This window comes from Dendrobates tinctorius, unplaced genomic scaffold (assembly GCF_039654945.1).
Source record: "Dendrobates tinctorius isolate UK_male_01 unplaced genomic scaffold, ASM3965494v1 ptg000037l, whole genome shotgun sequence".
NCBI classification, from domain to species: domain Eukaryota; kingdom Metazoa; phylum Chordata; class Amphibia; order Anura; family Dendrobatidae; genus Dendrobates; species Dendrobates tinctorius.
The window spans coordinates 30,527,436-30,545,589 of record NW_027361705.1 but is presented as its reverse complement, the minus strand read 5'-3'; the positions used below and the strand labels follow the sequence as shown (position 1 = coordinate 30,545,589).

The following is an 18,154-nucleotide window of genomic DNA, read 5'->3' as shown; positions in this document are numbered from 1 at the left end:
AAGTCAGCCCAAAATACATGAATCCAAAGAGAGCCTATCAAAGCGTTTTCACCTGGAAGAAATGGCATGCTTGCATAGGAACTTGTCCTCCAATTGAAAAAAAAAAAATCATTTTTTTTGCATAGATCATGTGAAACGTATCATACAAACCACATGCAAACCACACTGTAAGCGCATTTTGAGTGTATCAATGAATACTGCCAGTGGATATGATTATGGCTATGAGCAAATTTATGAGACAAGAGTTCTGCTACTAGTACGCTCTTTGTCCAGCATAAGCACACTGATATTGCGGAATTTTAAGTCTTATTTCCATTTTAAATTGATTAATAAAAGTTATTTTTTTAGGGTCCTTAGTTAGGGATTTACAGTATTTGCCTTTGGCAATCTGTGAATTATTATATTACCCTACGCTGAACTTTAGAGACAGCATAAGTTTCTTGTTAGCACATAATATAATGCACCCCCGATATGCCGCCATAGAGTATAATGCACTCCTAGTAGACCTTTATATAATATAATGCACTCCCACAGGCCTCTATATAGTATAATGCACTCCCCACAGGCCTCTATATAGTTTGATGCACTCCTCATAGACATCTATATAGTGTAATACACTCCCATAGGCCTCTATATAGTATACTGCACTCTACATAGACCTTTATATAGTATAATACACTTCCTATAGTCCTCTATATAGTATAATGCACTCCCCATAACAAAAAAAATACAATACTCACCTCTCCTCCTAGTTCCCCTGCTGCTCCAGGCGCCTGCACATCTAAGCACAGCAGGTGCCATGTAGTGACGTCATCGCTCCCACTGTCAGTATCTGCATCAGTGATGTCAGACGCAGAGGGGGAATGATGAAAGAGGGAGTGTGTTACAGATCAACTTGCGATGACAAGTGGGGGCCCAGTGATAGCACTGTAGCATAGCTCCGGGCGGGCTCCTCAGAGAGCAGGGCCCAGAGCGACCGCCCCCTCTGCCCCTCGGTAGCTATGCTACTGGCGTCTATCCAGCCATATCACTATTTCAATAAGTAAAAACGTCCGTGAAGGTTTCAATTAAATGGGTTTTCCAGCTTAAGAAACAAAAGGTATGAAGTCACTGTCACAATTCCCAGGTGCCTGTGGATGGTCATGTGACCACATGCATACGATTTGCGCACTTGGGGACACGTGCCGACTAGTCTCCTCTCTCTCTCGTCTGTTAAGAGAAGTCGGAGATATGGCCGCCAATATGCAGATCACACACATGTGGTCAAATGACCGCACGCTTGCATGGAGAATACTGAGGAATCATAAGGGCACATTTAGATATCTATGCAAATCGTCCCAAGATCGGACTGCAATGAACAGTCTGGCTGCAGGTCTCCTAACCTGAGCGGGACAGCTTCACAGATATATATGCAGGAATCCCGCTCGGGTGGTCCGATCTTGGACTGATTTGCACGGACCTCTGAATTTGCCCTTACACTGAGTGCATTTCATAATGTCACGGTTCGGCAGTCTGCAGTCACACAGAGGGGATGCAGAATTTTCTTTACATACTGATGACCTATTGGACCTGGATAACAACTGTTTGATCTGGATCACTGTCACCTCTTTGTGCTTGCAGGAGGGACAGACCCTTGCTGATCAAACACTGACCGCTTATTCCAAGGGAACTTCGCCAGAGCCATCATTGTCCAATATAACGAGGTTCAGAAAAGCCATAAATCACTCGACTATTGCTGATCCCCCTGTGCTGCCCAGATGACATAGAGGCCTCCATACAAAAGATGACAGACAAAGATTGCCCATGCGTAGTCCTCCCAATAGATGAAATATGTATTGCACCGGCTGACCCTAATCGTCTGATCTACAACATGGGCCATATTATTTGGTTACCCAGCGTTCCCATACCAAACATAAAGAGGCAAGAAGAAAACATCTAAAATATGGTAATCAATGCAGATACTATGGATATATATATATATACATATATATGATTGTGTCACTTCAATGCTACTGTATCAACCGTGTCAGGAACAGTCTTATCCTCATCTATCACCCGTCCCGCTGTGTGACAGCCCAATCTATTCTTATCCCCTTCCCCGGAATAATATAACAGGCACCAGAAAATCCCACAAGTATTGAACTAGTCATTACAATAGATACCCCAGGTGGCACTAGTGGTGGTTGATCGCGGAGTCAGGTGCCAATCAAACCTGGCTCCCATTGATTGCTGGTTCTGCCAGACTGCGGGCAGAATGGAACATGCCAAGTGCAGACTTTCCCCTAATAACCGGCATGGGCATGTGAGCTTTTATTGTGCAGCGATCCCCAGGACTGCTATTGTACATACGATTACACGCTTCCATCAGAGAGCTATTCTGGTACTCATCTACTCTCCTCACACTTGCTCCATACCAGGATTTCAATTCGGAAGTGGGTGTACAAATCTGTATATTAAGAAACGGATTTCCTGTTACCTTGGAAACAAAGGGTCCTGACCGACCACGCAAAAATAGGTTGGAAGACAAGTGCTTGCTAATATATTGACTACATACACCTGTCTATCCATATTATTGGGTTCCTATTTTTAATCAAAGAGGATCTGTCACTTGCCATAAATGTTTATCTCTTTTTATACCTAGTGTAAATGCCGCTGTTCTCCTGAATCCGGCGTTGTTTTACTTTTGTTCCTGCACCTTTCCATTCCTGAGATATGATCCTCTTTTAACTGCATGTAAATTTAGTATTGTTTGCCAAGTGGGTGTGGTCCTCCATTCTCTGTGACAGTTTTCATGATGATCACACCCCCATGGCTAACAAGACTAGATTTACACACGGAAAAGAACAGGGCATATTTCAGGAACTAAGAGGCGCAGGAACAAAAGAAAAACAATGCAAAATTCAGGAGAACAGCAGAATTTATACCAGGTTAAAAAAATTGCATATCTTTGGTAAGCGGTAGGTCTTCTTCAAATATCATATTTGTTTATTCTGGGGCACAGTATGTGAAATCCCTGCTCATACTTTGTTTGGGGGGGGGGGGGGGGGGGGGGTAATTTCACACATCGTACCCAAACACTGCCATACATAGCTCAACAGCCTCTAAAATCCAAGAAAAAAAATCGGACTGCACTCTGACTAATGCTAGTCAATGATTACAGTGGGTACAGAAAGTATTCAGCCCATTTACATTTTTCACTTTTTGTTTCATTGCAGCCATTTGGGAAGTTCAAAAAAGGTCATTTTTTTCTCATTAATGTCCACTCTGCACTAAATCTTGACTGAAAAAAAAGTAGAATTTTTAGCAAATTTATTAAAAAAGAAAAACTGATATTAATAGCCTAGGAAGGGGCCATGGATATTGGCACCTCCCAGACTAAAAACATATGCCCTCAGCCACTCCAGAAATGGTGCATCCATAAGATGGCGCTTGGCCTCCGCTCTTCCCACTTGTCTGGGTGCGGTGGCAAGTGGGGTAATAGCATTGTGGTTGAGGCCAACTTTGTAATGTCAGCTGACAAAACATGAGTCAATTCTGATGTTGTTTTACCCTCTGCTGAGCACTTTTTGGTGAATAAAGAAGTTTTTTCACTAGTTTTTTGAGCTGGATTTCTCATGTTTTGATTGCTCCACACCTTGACACAGCGTTCCCTGTGCTCCGAAGACCTAAGGATGTCTACTACGGTGAGCTGGACTTCTTTCTACAATGTTAGCTGACATCAAGCCCAGGCGTGAATAAAGAAGAGGCATCTATAAGACGTACTCATTACTATCCCCAATGTCAAATGTCCTTTATTTGAAATAAAAACTCCTCGACCCTCTTTTACCCATTTATTAATATCCAAAAAAAATTAAAAAAAAGACATCCTCACATGTCCGCTGATCATCCATTTTTCCCACGATGAGCCCAACTCAGCTACATCTGGATGCTTCGCTGAGCGGTTACATAAAATGCAACCGCTCAGCCTAGCATCCAGGCGACACTGAGCTGCACTTGTAAACGTAACTTCAGTGCCGAGCGCTGATGTCAGTAAGGTGACTGGAGTTCATATATGAACTCCGGTGAGCTCGCTGCGCGAGAATTACATTTCTCCCCTGGCTGCAGTTTAGTATAAAATAACAAGCTGCGCTGTACTCGCCTTCTCTGGGCCCATCGGTGAGTCTCCGCCAGTGCTCCCAGGGTCTGGCATTGGTTGAGTGGATGACATCACCCAGTGTGGCAGTGAGCTCAGTGTGTTCCATGTACGAGTGGAATTTAGAGCTTCAGAGCTCACTGATTGGCTGCTGCGCTGTCGACGTGACGTGATCACCGCAGCCAATATCAGACACCGGGAGCAGCATCGGAGACTCACAAGAAAGTCAGTCCAATTAGTTTTTTTTATATCAATCTCCAGCAAGGGAAGGAATGTAAGTGAAAAGGGACAATCCTTTTAAGAATCACAGGTCTAGAATAATGTTGCAGCATGTGTATGAAATGTGTTAAAATCTCATCCATTTGCTCGCTCCTTCGCTCCTGTATTCTCCGGCAGCTTTTCCACGCCGTACTGAGATTAATATCACTCACAGCGGTCCCTGTCCTAATCTAATTCTTCTGTCTTTCCAACACATTAGGGCTTTTTCATTATAAGAAGCCGATTAACCAATTATGAGAAACTGATTTTAGTATCAGTTCATGCTTTATTTTGGGGAAAACAAAAATTGGGATCTTTTTGGGTGAAAAATGACTGAACCTGACGCATTTCAGCCTTTATTCTGCAGGTCACTTGGATTGAGTGTTAAAAGCTTGTGAGACTAACCTGTAACCTAGATTGTTACTTGGCTAGCTTACCCTACGAACGTCTTTGTGAATAGCATGAAACCACAGCATGGGCGAGGAAGCCGATGATTTAACAGCATGACACCTGCCTTCCACACCATTTGGTACCATCTGCTCCCTACCCCAAAACCATTAAACTTGACTGCTATATTGGACATCTGCTGCCTCCCACCACACAAAAGCCCGCCTGTCACCTTCACCCCCTGTTTAATTGCTCCAGGCGTTTAACACAAGGTTTTAAGCTAGGTGGAGAATAATCTAGGGCAATGCCCCCTTCGGTTCAGGAGCTCTTCTAACATTTTACCTTCGGCAAAACAAGAAAAATACAGAAATAACTAAAATACAAACCGACTCTAAAAGATTTTTCCATAGAAAGCTGTGACTATTCTTTTATTGGTGACAACTGGTATGTTCGCTGTTTCAGCTCCCACAGAGGTTGTCACCCGGTTTCCCTAAAATCCTGAAAGCAAAATCTGAGAGCTCTAAGGCCGTGTTCACACATTCAGAATTCAGTCAGGATTCTGCGCTATTTAATTACAAAATGGGGATCCAATGTGTGAACCAGGGCAGAAAAAAGGACTGGGTCCCAAACAGTAGACACCAGTCTGGGGAAGCCTTATATACAATTTCCATCTAAATAATACAGAGTTTTTAGTAATAATGTTTTTGATCAAAAATAGCATGAAACTCATCCCACCACGACACGTTAACTCTGTTCGGGATAGTCCTACACTGTCTAATATTAAAAACCTTGCCTTGTGTCAAAGTTGACCTCAATTTGTGAACAAGGGCAGACAAAAAAGGACTGGGTCCCAAACAGTAGACACCAGTCTGGGAAAGCCTTATATACAATTTCCAGGAGCGGGAGGCCACACCCCAGCTTGCACAGAATGCAAAAACACAAAGAATAAAAAACACAAAAATTAAGCTTGGTTTGAGTTGCTAATTTTGATCAAAAACAGTATTACTAAAAACTTTGTATTATTTAGATGCACATTTGCTTTTACTTATTTAGTTACAGCAGGGTTTTTGCTCATTTTGTCTTTTGTAGGTTCTATGTTTTATGGCCAATGTCAACATGCATTTATATGCTGCATGTGTATCAACTCAAACCAAGCTCAAATTTTGTGTTTTTTTCTTTGTATTTTTGCATTCTGTGTAAGCTGGGGTGTGGCCTCCCTCTCCTGAGCTGGAACTTGTATATAAGGCTCCCCAGACTGGTGTCTACTGTTTGGGACCCAGTCCTTTTGTCTGCCCTTGTTCACACATTGAGGTCAACTTTGACACAAGGCAAGGTTTTTAATATTAGACAGTGTAGTGGTGGGATGGCTTTCTGTTATGAATGGGCACCGAGGAGGATAGCAGGCCCCCAGATAAGCCACAGAAAACCAGAGAGGTTGGTAACTAAGCGGATGCAGACCCCTGATCCTATCCACACAACTAGCAGTAACCGTGGAGCGTGCCTACGGTGATCCTAGACGTCTCGGCACAGCCGGAGAGCTAACTAAGCCTAAAGCAAGAAAGGGGAAATCTAACTGCCCCGGAGAAGACCCCAAAGGAATAGATAGCCCCCAAACATATATTGTCGGTGAGACAAGATGAAAACACAAACGCAGGCAGAAAAATAGACTGAGCAAACGATGGGGCCCACAATGACTGACAGTGTTAGGGACGGCAGAACGCACTAAATATAAAATAACGTAAAGTGCGTTCGCCGCCCGGGGTCCACCGTGCAGAAGGTGTTAACACTGCTGCTAGCTAATGGCGGACGTACAATATGGCGGTTGTTATGATCCAGGTTGGATTATGACAGATAAATGCACAAGTAACCTTTTTTTTCCCTTAAGCTGTGTGCTTAAAGTTAGTTTTGCCCCCCGGTGGCCATTAGGGTCATTGCACTGTGGTGGTTTCAGTTCTAGTTTTGCCCCCGGTGGCCGTTAGGGTCATTGCACTCTGGTTACTTTAGTTTAGTGCACGTGATTATAAAGCAGGTGTGATTGCTCTGGCTCTGACCCATAAAAGAGTGTCAGGTGTTGCAATCACTGTTGGTAATATTGCTCATTTCCAACCAAGTCTGGTGGAGGAAGGAACTATAGAGAGGAGTTACTGGCAGCTCAGGGGAGCTCTGATGTTATAGCTTCAGGTGGAAGCTGAATTCAGGTGTCCAGCTTCAGGGGTGAAGCTGAACTTTGGTGTCGTACTCTGTTGCTTAGAGCAATAGCAACAGAGCAAAGCTAAGTGGTGTTTTCCCTGTTTGTGACTTCCCTTATGTGTGCTTTAGTGCAGTGGTGGGATTAGTTTCTGCACCGTCCAATTCACTAGAAAGGGCTCGGTGCAGGGCGTGCTAGGGATTTTTAGGTATCCTGCTCGTCGCCAGGTGCGGAACCCGCCTATGGACTGTCAGGAGTGTAGAGACACTGACTCAGGGGAGTGCAGGAGGTCTCCACGTCCCCGTTCCCTATCGCAGGGCCCTCCATTGTATCGATTTCCCTGGTGTTTTCCTTTATTATTTAAATTCGCCCTGCTGGAGGCGGAGTATCCAGATACACGTGTAATTCTGAAATTCGCCTGCTGGAGGCGGTGTATCCGGCTGCACGTTACTTTATTTAAATTCGCCCTACTGGAGGCGGTGTATCCAGGGTCACGTGTGTCAGAGAAATTCACCCTGCTGGAGGCGGGGTGTCCAGTTACACGTGACCATCACAACGGTATTATGCAAGCGGGTTGAACGTCACCCAGGTGCGGCGAGCAATCTCTGTTTACTCACAGAGATGCCTTAAGTGAAAAAACACAAAAAGGCTGAGCTTGTTAGTGTAACAGGTCTCAGAGAAGTGCACGCACGGTATATGGTCACAGGAGCTGGGCCCTAGGCAGAGGGTCTGCGTCCGTCTAGACCTCCCGTGCATGCAGCATCACAACTGCAGACACCAAGAGGAGCTGCAGCGCGGCGATAGACAATGCCACTAGTCGACAATGCCTGGAAGCAGGCGCACTGTCGGACGCTAGTACTGTGAAGGATGCTGTAGTGGCTTGTAGCTTGCCACTGGCTGGCGCTGACTCTATAGCTAAGTCCCTATACACACTCGTAATATCAGAGGGAGGGGATCTTAATGAGTCATTTGCAGGTTCATGCATCCATCACCATTCACACAGTTAGTAACTAGAGACTATACTAGCGCATGGCCGAGCGGCCATGCGAACCTTTTATAGCCAGGACCTTCCGGAAGCTTCCAGATCCCTGAGATGGACCAATCAGATCTGGAGAAGGACCTGGACATATGGCTCCCGATCTCCAATGGGAGATTGTCTCATGAGCATGCTCAGTGGAGCGACAGAAGGACTTAGCCTCTGGTGTGATTTGCTGCTGAGCAGCCTGCATTGCCATTGCTGACCCAAAGGTGGCAGCAATAGCCAGCCCCACAGAGCAGGTCTGGGCAGAGCGTCTGGGAAGCCGGGATTGCTGAGCAATCTCCTCTGAGGTCGAAAGACAATGGGAGACCGCAGAATGTGAGGCTCTGGATTCCTGTTGAACCGCTGCAGGAACCCGATGCCTAACAGACTGGACAGGAAAGGAAAGACACTGTCTGCAATCACGCAAAAAACCCTGCAAAAAGTCCAACACGTCTGATGCACAAAAACGCTGAAGTCGCACGACTTCGCCCCCACTATATCAGCATTCTGGTATATTCTGAAAGCAAAGCAAAAAGAGACCAATATAACAGGGGACAAAAAAACTGGCACATGCAGTAACATATGGGTGGTGATTCAACACAGCCCCAGCTGGAGCTGGCTGACCTGCACAAATGCAAACAGAATAACAAATGAACCACTTAGCTGAACATGCAGGGAAAGAGACATCAGACCTCAGAAGGAACAGGAAGAAAATCACCAGCAGGGATAGAGGGAGTCAGTCTTAAATCCCAATCAGAATCCCCAGATCTCCAATCATCTTCCTCATTATCAGGTGGCAAGCCTCTGTCAATCAGATCAGCTCCACTACCTCCAGTAACCACCAGAGGGAGTCCAAAAAGAGAACTCACAACCCCTCTGTCAATCTGACCAGCTCCACTACCTTGAGTAATCGCCAGAGAGAGAATTCACAACAGCTTTCATGCTATTTTTGATAAAAAACAGTATTACTAAAAACTCTGTATTATTTAGATGCACTTTTGCTTTTACTTATTTAGTTACAGCAGGGTTTTTGCTCATTTTGTCTTTTGTAGGTTTTAAGTCTAAGAAGAAGTGCAAAAACTTTTAGATCACCACATACGTTCCAGTTATAATTTCTATAATTAATGTGGGTCAACAGTAACTCCATATTCTCATACGTTTCTTTCATGTGTACAGCATGTCCAATTGGTATAGAAGAAAAGATATTTCCATTGTGTGGTAAAACAGCATTCAGACTTAAAACTGACGAGTCAATGAAAAGTCGCCATTCCTTCGGGTCATGTGCGCATCCAAGAGCACCAAACAACCCCAAGACGTTGTTGCAAAAGGTTAAACTGTCGACATGGTTGAAAAATTAATTAAGGTCTTCTTGACGACTGTGAAAAATAGAAACTCTTGTTCCTGGTAATAAGAGATTCCGCTCTTGTAGCCTTGATCCCAATAGTTCTGCCTGCCTCTTTGATAATTTTAAATCTCTGACCAAGTCACTCAGATCAGCTTGACTGAACATATGTCGATTAGATGTAGAAGGCTCAAAGTCTGGGTCTGCAGCAGTTTCATTTTCCACTGACATTGTTAGTTCATCTTCGTTGTCCTTCATTGTCCATACTTTGGGCGGCTTTGGAACATGAAAGACTTTCATCGTGTGGCACTGGTCTTATGGCTGAAGATTAGGATGTTCAATTGACTTCTTGTTCTTTGCTGAATATCCTGTTACATTTTGTAAGGCAGAAGTAGCAATCTGTTGCATGATCTCTCTGCTCTCTCCATATCATTGGGACAGCGAATGGCATGAAGGTCGTGATCCATTCAGCCATGCTCTAAGTATGTCAGTATTGTCCTTTGATTCCTCCCCATGCCCAGGAGATGTGGTATGCTCTGTACACGGTCAGCCGAATGATTCACTGCGCCTGCGCAGAATTCACATAATAAGTGCTTGCATATGTGTAGATCAGCGATTTATGTTTTTTCAGTGGAAAATTCAGAATTTACTGTTTGAGAAAAAGTTCATATATGAGTTTTTAGAATTATAACAGAATATTATAATGTTTTGTATCATTTCTCAAAAACCTTACGTGATAGGAAAAAATCTGAAGTCATTTCTGAAATCAGCATGAAAAAATGCATCAGGAACACTCAAAATTGTCTGAGGGACAAAACCTTGGTAACACAGTGTTATCTATTGAGTAAATCAGGTTTTTGTTTTAACTATGTTTTTTTTTAATTTTTGGTAATCTTTTTTAGCACAATTTCTATTAAAATAAAAATAGAAAGCTTACAATATTCACACTGACAACTGGGACTTTTTAAGACTCTATATTTCTGCTGTTTCAGGAAACAATACATGTACATAGCCAATACATGTACATATACAACAATACATGTACATAGCTGTATGTGACAGTGATCAGCGACCGGCCCCCCTGCCGGTATCGCTGATCGCTGCAAGAAACCTCTGGACATTTCTTTCGTCGCTGATCTACCGCTGGCCAGCACGCATCGTTGCGTGTGACAGGCAGGAGACCAGCGATCAGCTGGTAACTAACATACACATCGGGTATCCAAGGGACGCACGTCCCTTGGATACCCGATGTGTACGGTAGTTACCAGCTCCCTGCATCAGCGCGCTGGTAACTAATGAACACAGCGACACCGCGCGCTCGGCGTCGCTGTGCTGATCGCTGGTGATTGGTGAAGCTGTCTGTGTGACAGCTCACGAGCGATCACATAGCGACTCACCAGCGATCCTGACACGTTTATATCGTTGTCGGGATCGCTGGTAAGTCACTATGTGTAGAGGTGTTACCGGTCAGTGTAATCCTGCCTCTGATAATATAGAACCTGCTAAAAATTCTTCCTGAAAGGACAGGAAATAAAAATAAAAGTCTAGCTAAAAAAAATGCCCCAGTGGCCATTGTGAAAATTGCAAGATTACTAATTTAATTTTTGGTAATAAAAAATGAGATATGAAAAAATACATAAATAAATAAAAAATACATGCAACACAAAGACCTGATTTAAACAATTTCCGGATAACGGCTAAGTTCTAGGTGATTCTGGATCTGTGCAGCTTTTGACACTATGTGAAATCTCTGGTGGACAATCATTCTTCCTTAGGTCTCACGCTTAACTTCTTTCAGGATCAAACAAGGCTCTCTAAACCCTAGAGAAGAGCAGTATGATCACCTCTGACGTGTGTTGCACCGCTTCTCCTCCTGCGGAGCATCATACCTTAATAAATACACTTTGAGGAGTCTCACTTGCAGCAGATTTGTTGCAAAAATTCCTGAATCGGAAAACCAGGACTGGGTTTTTTAGTTGGCGGTAAGCACAAGGAGCGCTCTGGATAAATGAGGCAGTTACAGAAATGGCTTCTAAATACTAAATGAGAATCAGTTTTCATACAGGTCAGTTTTTTGCATATTCTCCTATGACGTTTCTCTTATTTCCTCCCTAAAGAGAGGAGTCATTATTATTCATGAATGACACTGATAGGCAGAATACTGATGCTCTGCTTTGGCGATTATTGACGCCATGAGGTCGGATGGGCTGGGTCTGGTCTCCCATCTGTTCTTACCATGGGAGCCATTAGACGGCAGCCTCCATTCATGGTAACGCCGAGGATGATTACCGTCAGCGGAGCACCGCACTGCATCCCAATAACTTTTCTATCATCTGCTGACTACCTACCAATCACCATCTACAGGCCCATATAAACAAAGTGTCCGATGTGATAATGAGCGGCCTTAACGATCCCCTGACTGAGTGGATGAGCAAAACGATCATTCAGGGCAGATAAAAATGTCATTTATCACATACAGCCTTCTCTTCCGAGGCGTCGGTAGTCTAGCGATGGATAATTCTGTGATCAGACTCCTGATTTGAGAGCAGATCATGGAGGGTGAAGATGTGACAATACCCGCTTGCAGATGCCCTACCTTTAACTAAATATATTATCAGGGATATATCACTAAACTGACAGGGAAAATTCCCTCTTTGCAACCAATTTGAGTCAGATTTTTGGTATCTGAAAATTACTAGCAATACTCTCATTTTAAAATGTGTTTTTTTTTCTGACATTTTTAGCTGCACATTTGGTGGCGGTTTGTATTTAGTGTCCTTTGGTAATTGTACTTTTTATATTGTTACTCGTTTCTGGATTTTTTTCAAGCCCTATATAGAAACCTAAGTAAAAAATCAATTTCTCTCTACTTACAGCATATATAAATACATATATACAACATCGATCAGCTGTTGTTAGCTCTGGAACCATGTATATATTGCATGGAATTACCTTGCGCATGTGTAGCAGCCACTGCCAGGTGCTGCAGGTCACCTTCTATTTCCTGAATAAGAGCTGATCTGCAGCACATTACATGGAGCTGCACAGTGCAGCTACTACTGCCGGAGATACTCAGCAGAGGTACTGCACATTGGATCCCCACCGATCTGATATTGAGGACCTCCCCTGTAATATGAGAAACTTGCGTGAGTTTCTTGCATCAATACCCGGCAGTGCCGGGTATCTCGTGCCGGTGCCAGTGCCGGGTATTGATACGAGAGACTCGCATGAGTTTCTCGCATCAACCTCTTGCAAGTGTGACCCCGGCCAAAAAATAGGTCATCAATATCATATGCCCAAAGAAACCAGTTAAGGAAACAGAACCAAAAAGCTGGTAAAACTGTCATCTCCAATCACTGGAGATGACTCCTAGACGACTTCTCTTTCCACGGCTCACACCTCCATACCGATAACAGGGAATAGCAAGCTATCACTGGCAACTACCCAAGCTAAGAGGTGTGAACTTATACCAGAGGGGAGTGGACAAATCAGAACAGCTCAGATAACTCACCACGCAAAGCTTTAAGAGAAAATCAGAACTGCTTAACCCCTGCAACAAAAGAACCAGGTAAATCTGCACAACTAACTGTAAAGCAAAGCAGATTCAACCAGTGCAGGTGTGCGTGCAGCCAAACGCTGCAATCTTCTGACCCCTGAAATCGAGGAGACCACTCTCTGTTGCGGTATACCCGTGACAAGGAGGCAGCAGGTTTTAGTTGGCAGCAAGAAACTGAGGCAATTACCTATTTAATTTATTAGAATTTTCTTAGATATTATATTGTAATAACAGGCAAACATTTACAATTAAAGATTGGGATCTCCAAGAATAATTATACGCACCAAGTACTAAATTGCAGGTCTTAGCAATGAAAAACAATCTTCTTATTCACCAGTAAAGAAGAAATATCATAGTTTTTGCCCAAGAGGTCCTTTCTGCCTATCACTTTTATTGCCAAGTACAGTAACTAATGTCTACAGACCCTTCAAGGGAAAGGATGCACTCTACAAAATGCAGTAACAGCCCTCACAGGAAGCCCACACTCTACACAGCCATGAAGCACATAGGACACACAGGGGAACATAAAAGTGACATCACAACTCATGTGATGACATCATGCTAACTGCACAATGAAGTAATAACACAAATACATTAAGATTAAATTGTATAAAAAGTCTAAATAATTAGATGTACATTACATACGGGAAATACAAGAAGATATAGCTGGATTGGTGGTGGGCTCAAGCATAGGTTTCTCCAATGGGGCCTAAGAACTCCAAACTACAGCCATGCTTTCGAATAAATCAGTGAGTCTTTTTTATAGAGTAAAGTGTACCTGTCATTTCAGGTGTGAGTACATGAACAATGACATTATTTCTGTCCATTACATGACTTGCATCCTGCATTTCTCAATAGCTTTCCAATCTGCTACTTTTCAGATGTCTCTGAGTTGGTGAGTGGAGAATAACTGCTATGTCTCCTTTACACAGCACATAGAGAGATTCCTGCTCTTCTTTCTCTGTACCACACTGGCAGAAGCAGCAGTAGCATGGAAGACACTATTCAGCAGTACTGAGCTGTGTGGCTGTGAGTCCATCACTGAATTAAAGTACATTTGCTGAATGCTGTAGCTTGGTGTCCCTGGTTTCTCACTGAGCTGACAGGATCTTACTCCTCATCCCTTCTCTCTATATAAAATAGGAGCTGTAACCTGACTCGTCATTATGCTGGCAGTTCGCCTTTCTTTGACCAAATTGGATTTGAACTTTTTTTTTTTAAGAGTTAGAGAGAGATGATGAAAGGGGAAAAGGGGAAGTGGGGGTGAAGTGGCTCATAAGTGGAGAAAGAAACATATTTCTCTGATATCATTTTTCTAATTTTTTTTTTTAATATTTGCTTGTAAAGTTTGTTGAAATGACCATTTAAGCTGCTGATATGGACAGCTTTGTGCCTGCAGGCCAGATCTGAACGCAAGTAGATATTATTTCACATCTTTCATAAATTACCTTCATTAACACAGATTCACTGAGCTTCTCCCGGTTAACAATCTTGATGGCAACTTTTTGACACGTTACACAGTGGATCCCAAGTTTCACGAGACCTGTAAGTGAAGACAAAAATGTATGTGATTACAGATGAGATTAAATGTATGCTCATGAAAAAAATATCAATATTATAATGCTTTTTCTCAAAAAATAAAAGCATTTTAGGTTTAAGAGATACGTAGTAGTAGTGGAAGTAATTAATGTAAGGCTATGTGCACACGGTGCGGATTCTGCAGCAGAACTGCATGTGATGTACAGCACCATTAAAGGCAATGAAAAGCAAAATCCGCAGTGCACATGCTGCGTTTTTTTTCCGCGCAGATTTGCTGTGGATTGATAACTGCAGCATGTCACTTTTGTGCGGACTTGCTGCAGTTTTCCACCTGCTCCATTATAGAAATCCGCAGGTGAAAAACCGCACAAAACATGCAGTAAGTACGCAGGTAAAACAGGTCATTTTACCTGCAGATTTAGCACAAACTGCAGGGAAAATTCCTCAGCAGTTTCAACACCGTGTGCACAAAGACTAAGAGTAGTTGCACTGGAGAATAGTGTACATTCAGCTGCTTATGTTTTGCAGCTGCTCACTTTGCGGCACAGTAGAAGTCTATGTCACTGTTATTGGCTGATGTTTTGCAGCTGCTCACTTTGCGGCACAGTAGAAGTCTATGCCACTGTTATTGGCTGATGTTTTGCAGCTGCTCACTTTGCGGCACAGTAGAAGTCTATGCCACTGTTATTGGCTGATGTTTCGCAGCTGCTCACTTTGTGGCACAGTAGAAGTCTATGTCACTGTTATTGGCTGATGTTTTGCAGCTGCTCACTTTGTGGCACAGCAGAAGTCTATGTCACTGTTATTGGCTGATGTTTCGCAGCTGCTCACTTTGTGGCACAGTAGAAGTCTATGTCACTGTTATTGGCTGATGTTTTGCAGCTGCTCACTTTGCGGCACAGTAGAAGTCTATGTCACTGTTATTGGCTGATGTTTTGCAGCTGCTCACTTTGTGGCACAGTAGAAGTCTATGTCACTGTTATTGGCTGATGTTTTGCAGCTGCTCACTTTGTGGCACAGTAGAAGTCTATGTCACTGTTATTGGCTGATGTTTCGCAGCTGTTCACTTTGCGGCACAGTAGAAGCCTATGCCACTGTTATTGGCTGATGTTTTGCAGCTGCTCACTTTGTGGCACAGTAGAAGTCTATGTCACTGTTATTGGCTGATGTTTCGCAGCTGTTCACTTTGCGGCACAGTAGAAGTCTATGCCACTGTTATTGGCTGATGTTTTGCAGCTGCTCACTTTGTGGCACAGTAGAAGTCTATGCCACTGCTATTGGCTGATGTTTCGCAGCTGCTCACTTTGTGGCACAGTAGAAGTCTATGTCACTGTTATTGGCTGATGTTTTGCAGCTGCTCACTTTGTGGCACAGTAGAAGTCTATGTCACTGTTATTGGCTGATGTTTTGCAGCTGCTCACTTTGTGGCACAGTAGAAGTCTATGTCACTGTTATTGGCTGATGTCTGGCAGCTGCTCACTTTGTGGCACAGTAGAAGTCTATGTCACTGTTATTGGCTGATGTTTCGCAGCTGCTCACTTTGTGGCACAGTAGAAGTCTATGTCACTGTTATTGGCTGATGTTTCGCAGCTGCTCACTTTGTGGCACAGTAGAAGTCTATGCCACTGTTATTGGCTGATGTTTCGCAGCTGTTCACTTTGCGGCACAGTAGAAGCCTATGCCACTGTTATTGGCTGATGTTTCGCAGCTGTTCACTTTGCGGCACAGTAGAAGCCTATGCCACTGTTATTGGCTGATGTTTTACAGCTGTTCATTTTGCGGCACAGTAGAAGCCTATGCCACTGTTATTGGCTGATGTTTTGCAGCTGCTCACTTTGTGGCACAGTAGAAGTCTGTGTCACTGTTATTGGCTGATGTTTCGCAGCTGCTCACTTTGTGGCACAGTAGAAGTCTGTGTCACTGTTATTGGCTGATGTTTCACAGCTGTTCATTTTGCGGCACAGTAGAAGCCTATGCCACTGTTATTGGCTGATGTTTTGCAGCTGCTCACTTTGCGGCACAGTAGAAGTCTATGTCACTGTTATTGGCTGATGTTTCGCAGCTGCTCACTTTGTGGCACAGTAGAAGTCTATGTCACTGCTATTGGCTGATGTTTCGCAGCTGTTCACTTTGCGGCACAGTAGAAGCCTATGCCACTGTTATTGGCTGATGTTTCGCAGCTGCTCACTTTGTGGCACAGTAGAAGTCTATGTCACTGTTATTGGCTGTTTTGCAGCTGCTCACTTTGTGGCACAGTAGAAGTCTATGTCACTTTTATTGGCTGATGTTTCGCAGCTGTTCACTTTGCGGCACAGTAGAAGCCTATGCCACTGTTATTGGCTGATGTTTCGCAGCTGCTCACTTTGTGGCACAGTAGAAGTCTATGCCACTGTTATTGGCTGATGTTTCGCAGCTGCTCACTTTGTGGCACAGTAGAAGTCTATGTCACTGTTATTGGCTGATGTTTTGCAGCTGCTCACTTTGCGGCACAGTAGAAGTCTATGCCACTGTTATTGGCTGATGTTTCCCAGCTGCTCACTTTGTGGCACAGTAGAAGTCTATGTCACTGTTATTGGCTGATGTTTCGCAGCTGTTCACTTTGTGGCACAGTAGAAGTCTATGTCACTGTTATTGGCTGATGTTTCGCAGCTGTTCACTTTGCGGCACAGTAGAAGCCTATGCCACTGTTATTGGCTGATGTTTCGCAGCTGCTCACTTTGTGGCACAGTAGAAGTCTATGTCACTGTTATTGGCTGATGTTTCGCAGCTGCTCACTTTGTGGCACAGTAGAAGTCTATGTCACTGCTATTGGCTGATGTTTCGCAGCTGCTCACTTTGTGGCACAGTAGAAGTCTATGTCACTGTTATTGGCTGATGTTTTGCAGCTGCTCACTTTGCGGCACAGTAGAAGTCTATGCCACTGTTATTGGCTGATGTTTCACAGCTGCTCACTTTGCGGCACAGTAGAAGTCTATGCCACTGTTATTGGCTGATGTTTCGCAGCTGCTCACTTTGCGGCACAGTAGAAGTCTATGCCACTGTTATTGGCTGATGTTTTGCAGCTGCTCACTTTGCGGCACTGTAGAAGTCTATGCCACTATTATTGGCTGATGTTTCGCAGCTGCTCACTTTGTGGCACAGTAGAAGTCTATGCCACTGTTATTGGCTAATGTTTCGCAGCTGCTCACTTTGTGGCACAGTAGAAGTCTATGTCACTGTTATTGGCTGATGTTTTGCAGCTGCTCACTTTGCGGCACAGTAGAAGTCTATGCCACTGTTATTGGCTGATGTTTCACAGCTGCTCACTTTGCGGCACAGTAGAAGTCTATGTCACTGTTATTGGCTGATGTTTTGCAGCTGCTCACTTTGCGGCACAGTAGAAGTCTATGCCACTGTTATTGGCTGATGTTTTGCAGCTGCTCACTTTGTGGCACAGTAGAAGTCTATGCCACTATTATTGGCTGATGTTTCGCAGCTGCTCACTTTGTGGCACAGTAGAAGTCTATGCCACTGTTATTGGCTAATGTTTCGCAGCTGCTCACTTTGTGGCACAGTAGAAGTCTATGTCACTGTTATTGGCTGTTTTGCAGCTGCTCACTTTGTGGCACAGTAGAAGTCTGTGTCACTGTTATTGGCTGATGTTTGGCAGCTGCTCACTTTGCGGCACAGTAGAAGTCTATGCCACTGTTATTGGCTGATGTTTTACAGCTGCTCACTTTGCGGCACAGTAG

At 43.8% G+C, this 18,154-nt stretch overlaps 1 protein-coding gene across 7 annotated transcripts in view; it reads right to left on the bottom strand.

Moving 5' to 3' along the window:
* BRSK2 (BR serine/threonine kinase 2) overlaps positions 1-18,154 on the bottom strand; it is a 195,953-nt gene that overhangs the window by 60,268 nt on the left and 117,531 nt on the right. For 6 of the 7 annotated variants that reach the window (XM_073574019.1, XM_073574021.1, XM_073574023.1 and 3 more), the window contains one exon: positions 14,333-14,427. The exons of the other annotated variant lie outside the window; for it this stretch is intronic. In XM_073574019.1, the coding sequence (XP_073430120.1) occupies positions 14,333-14,427 (95 nt within the window). The remainder of the gene's footprint in view (positions 1-14,332; positions 14,428-18,154) is intronic. 7 annotated transcript variants of the gene reach the window in all.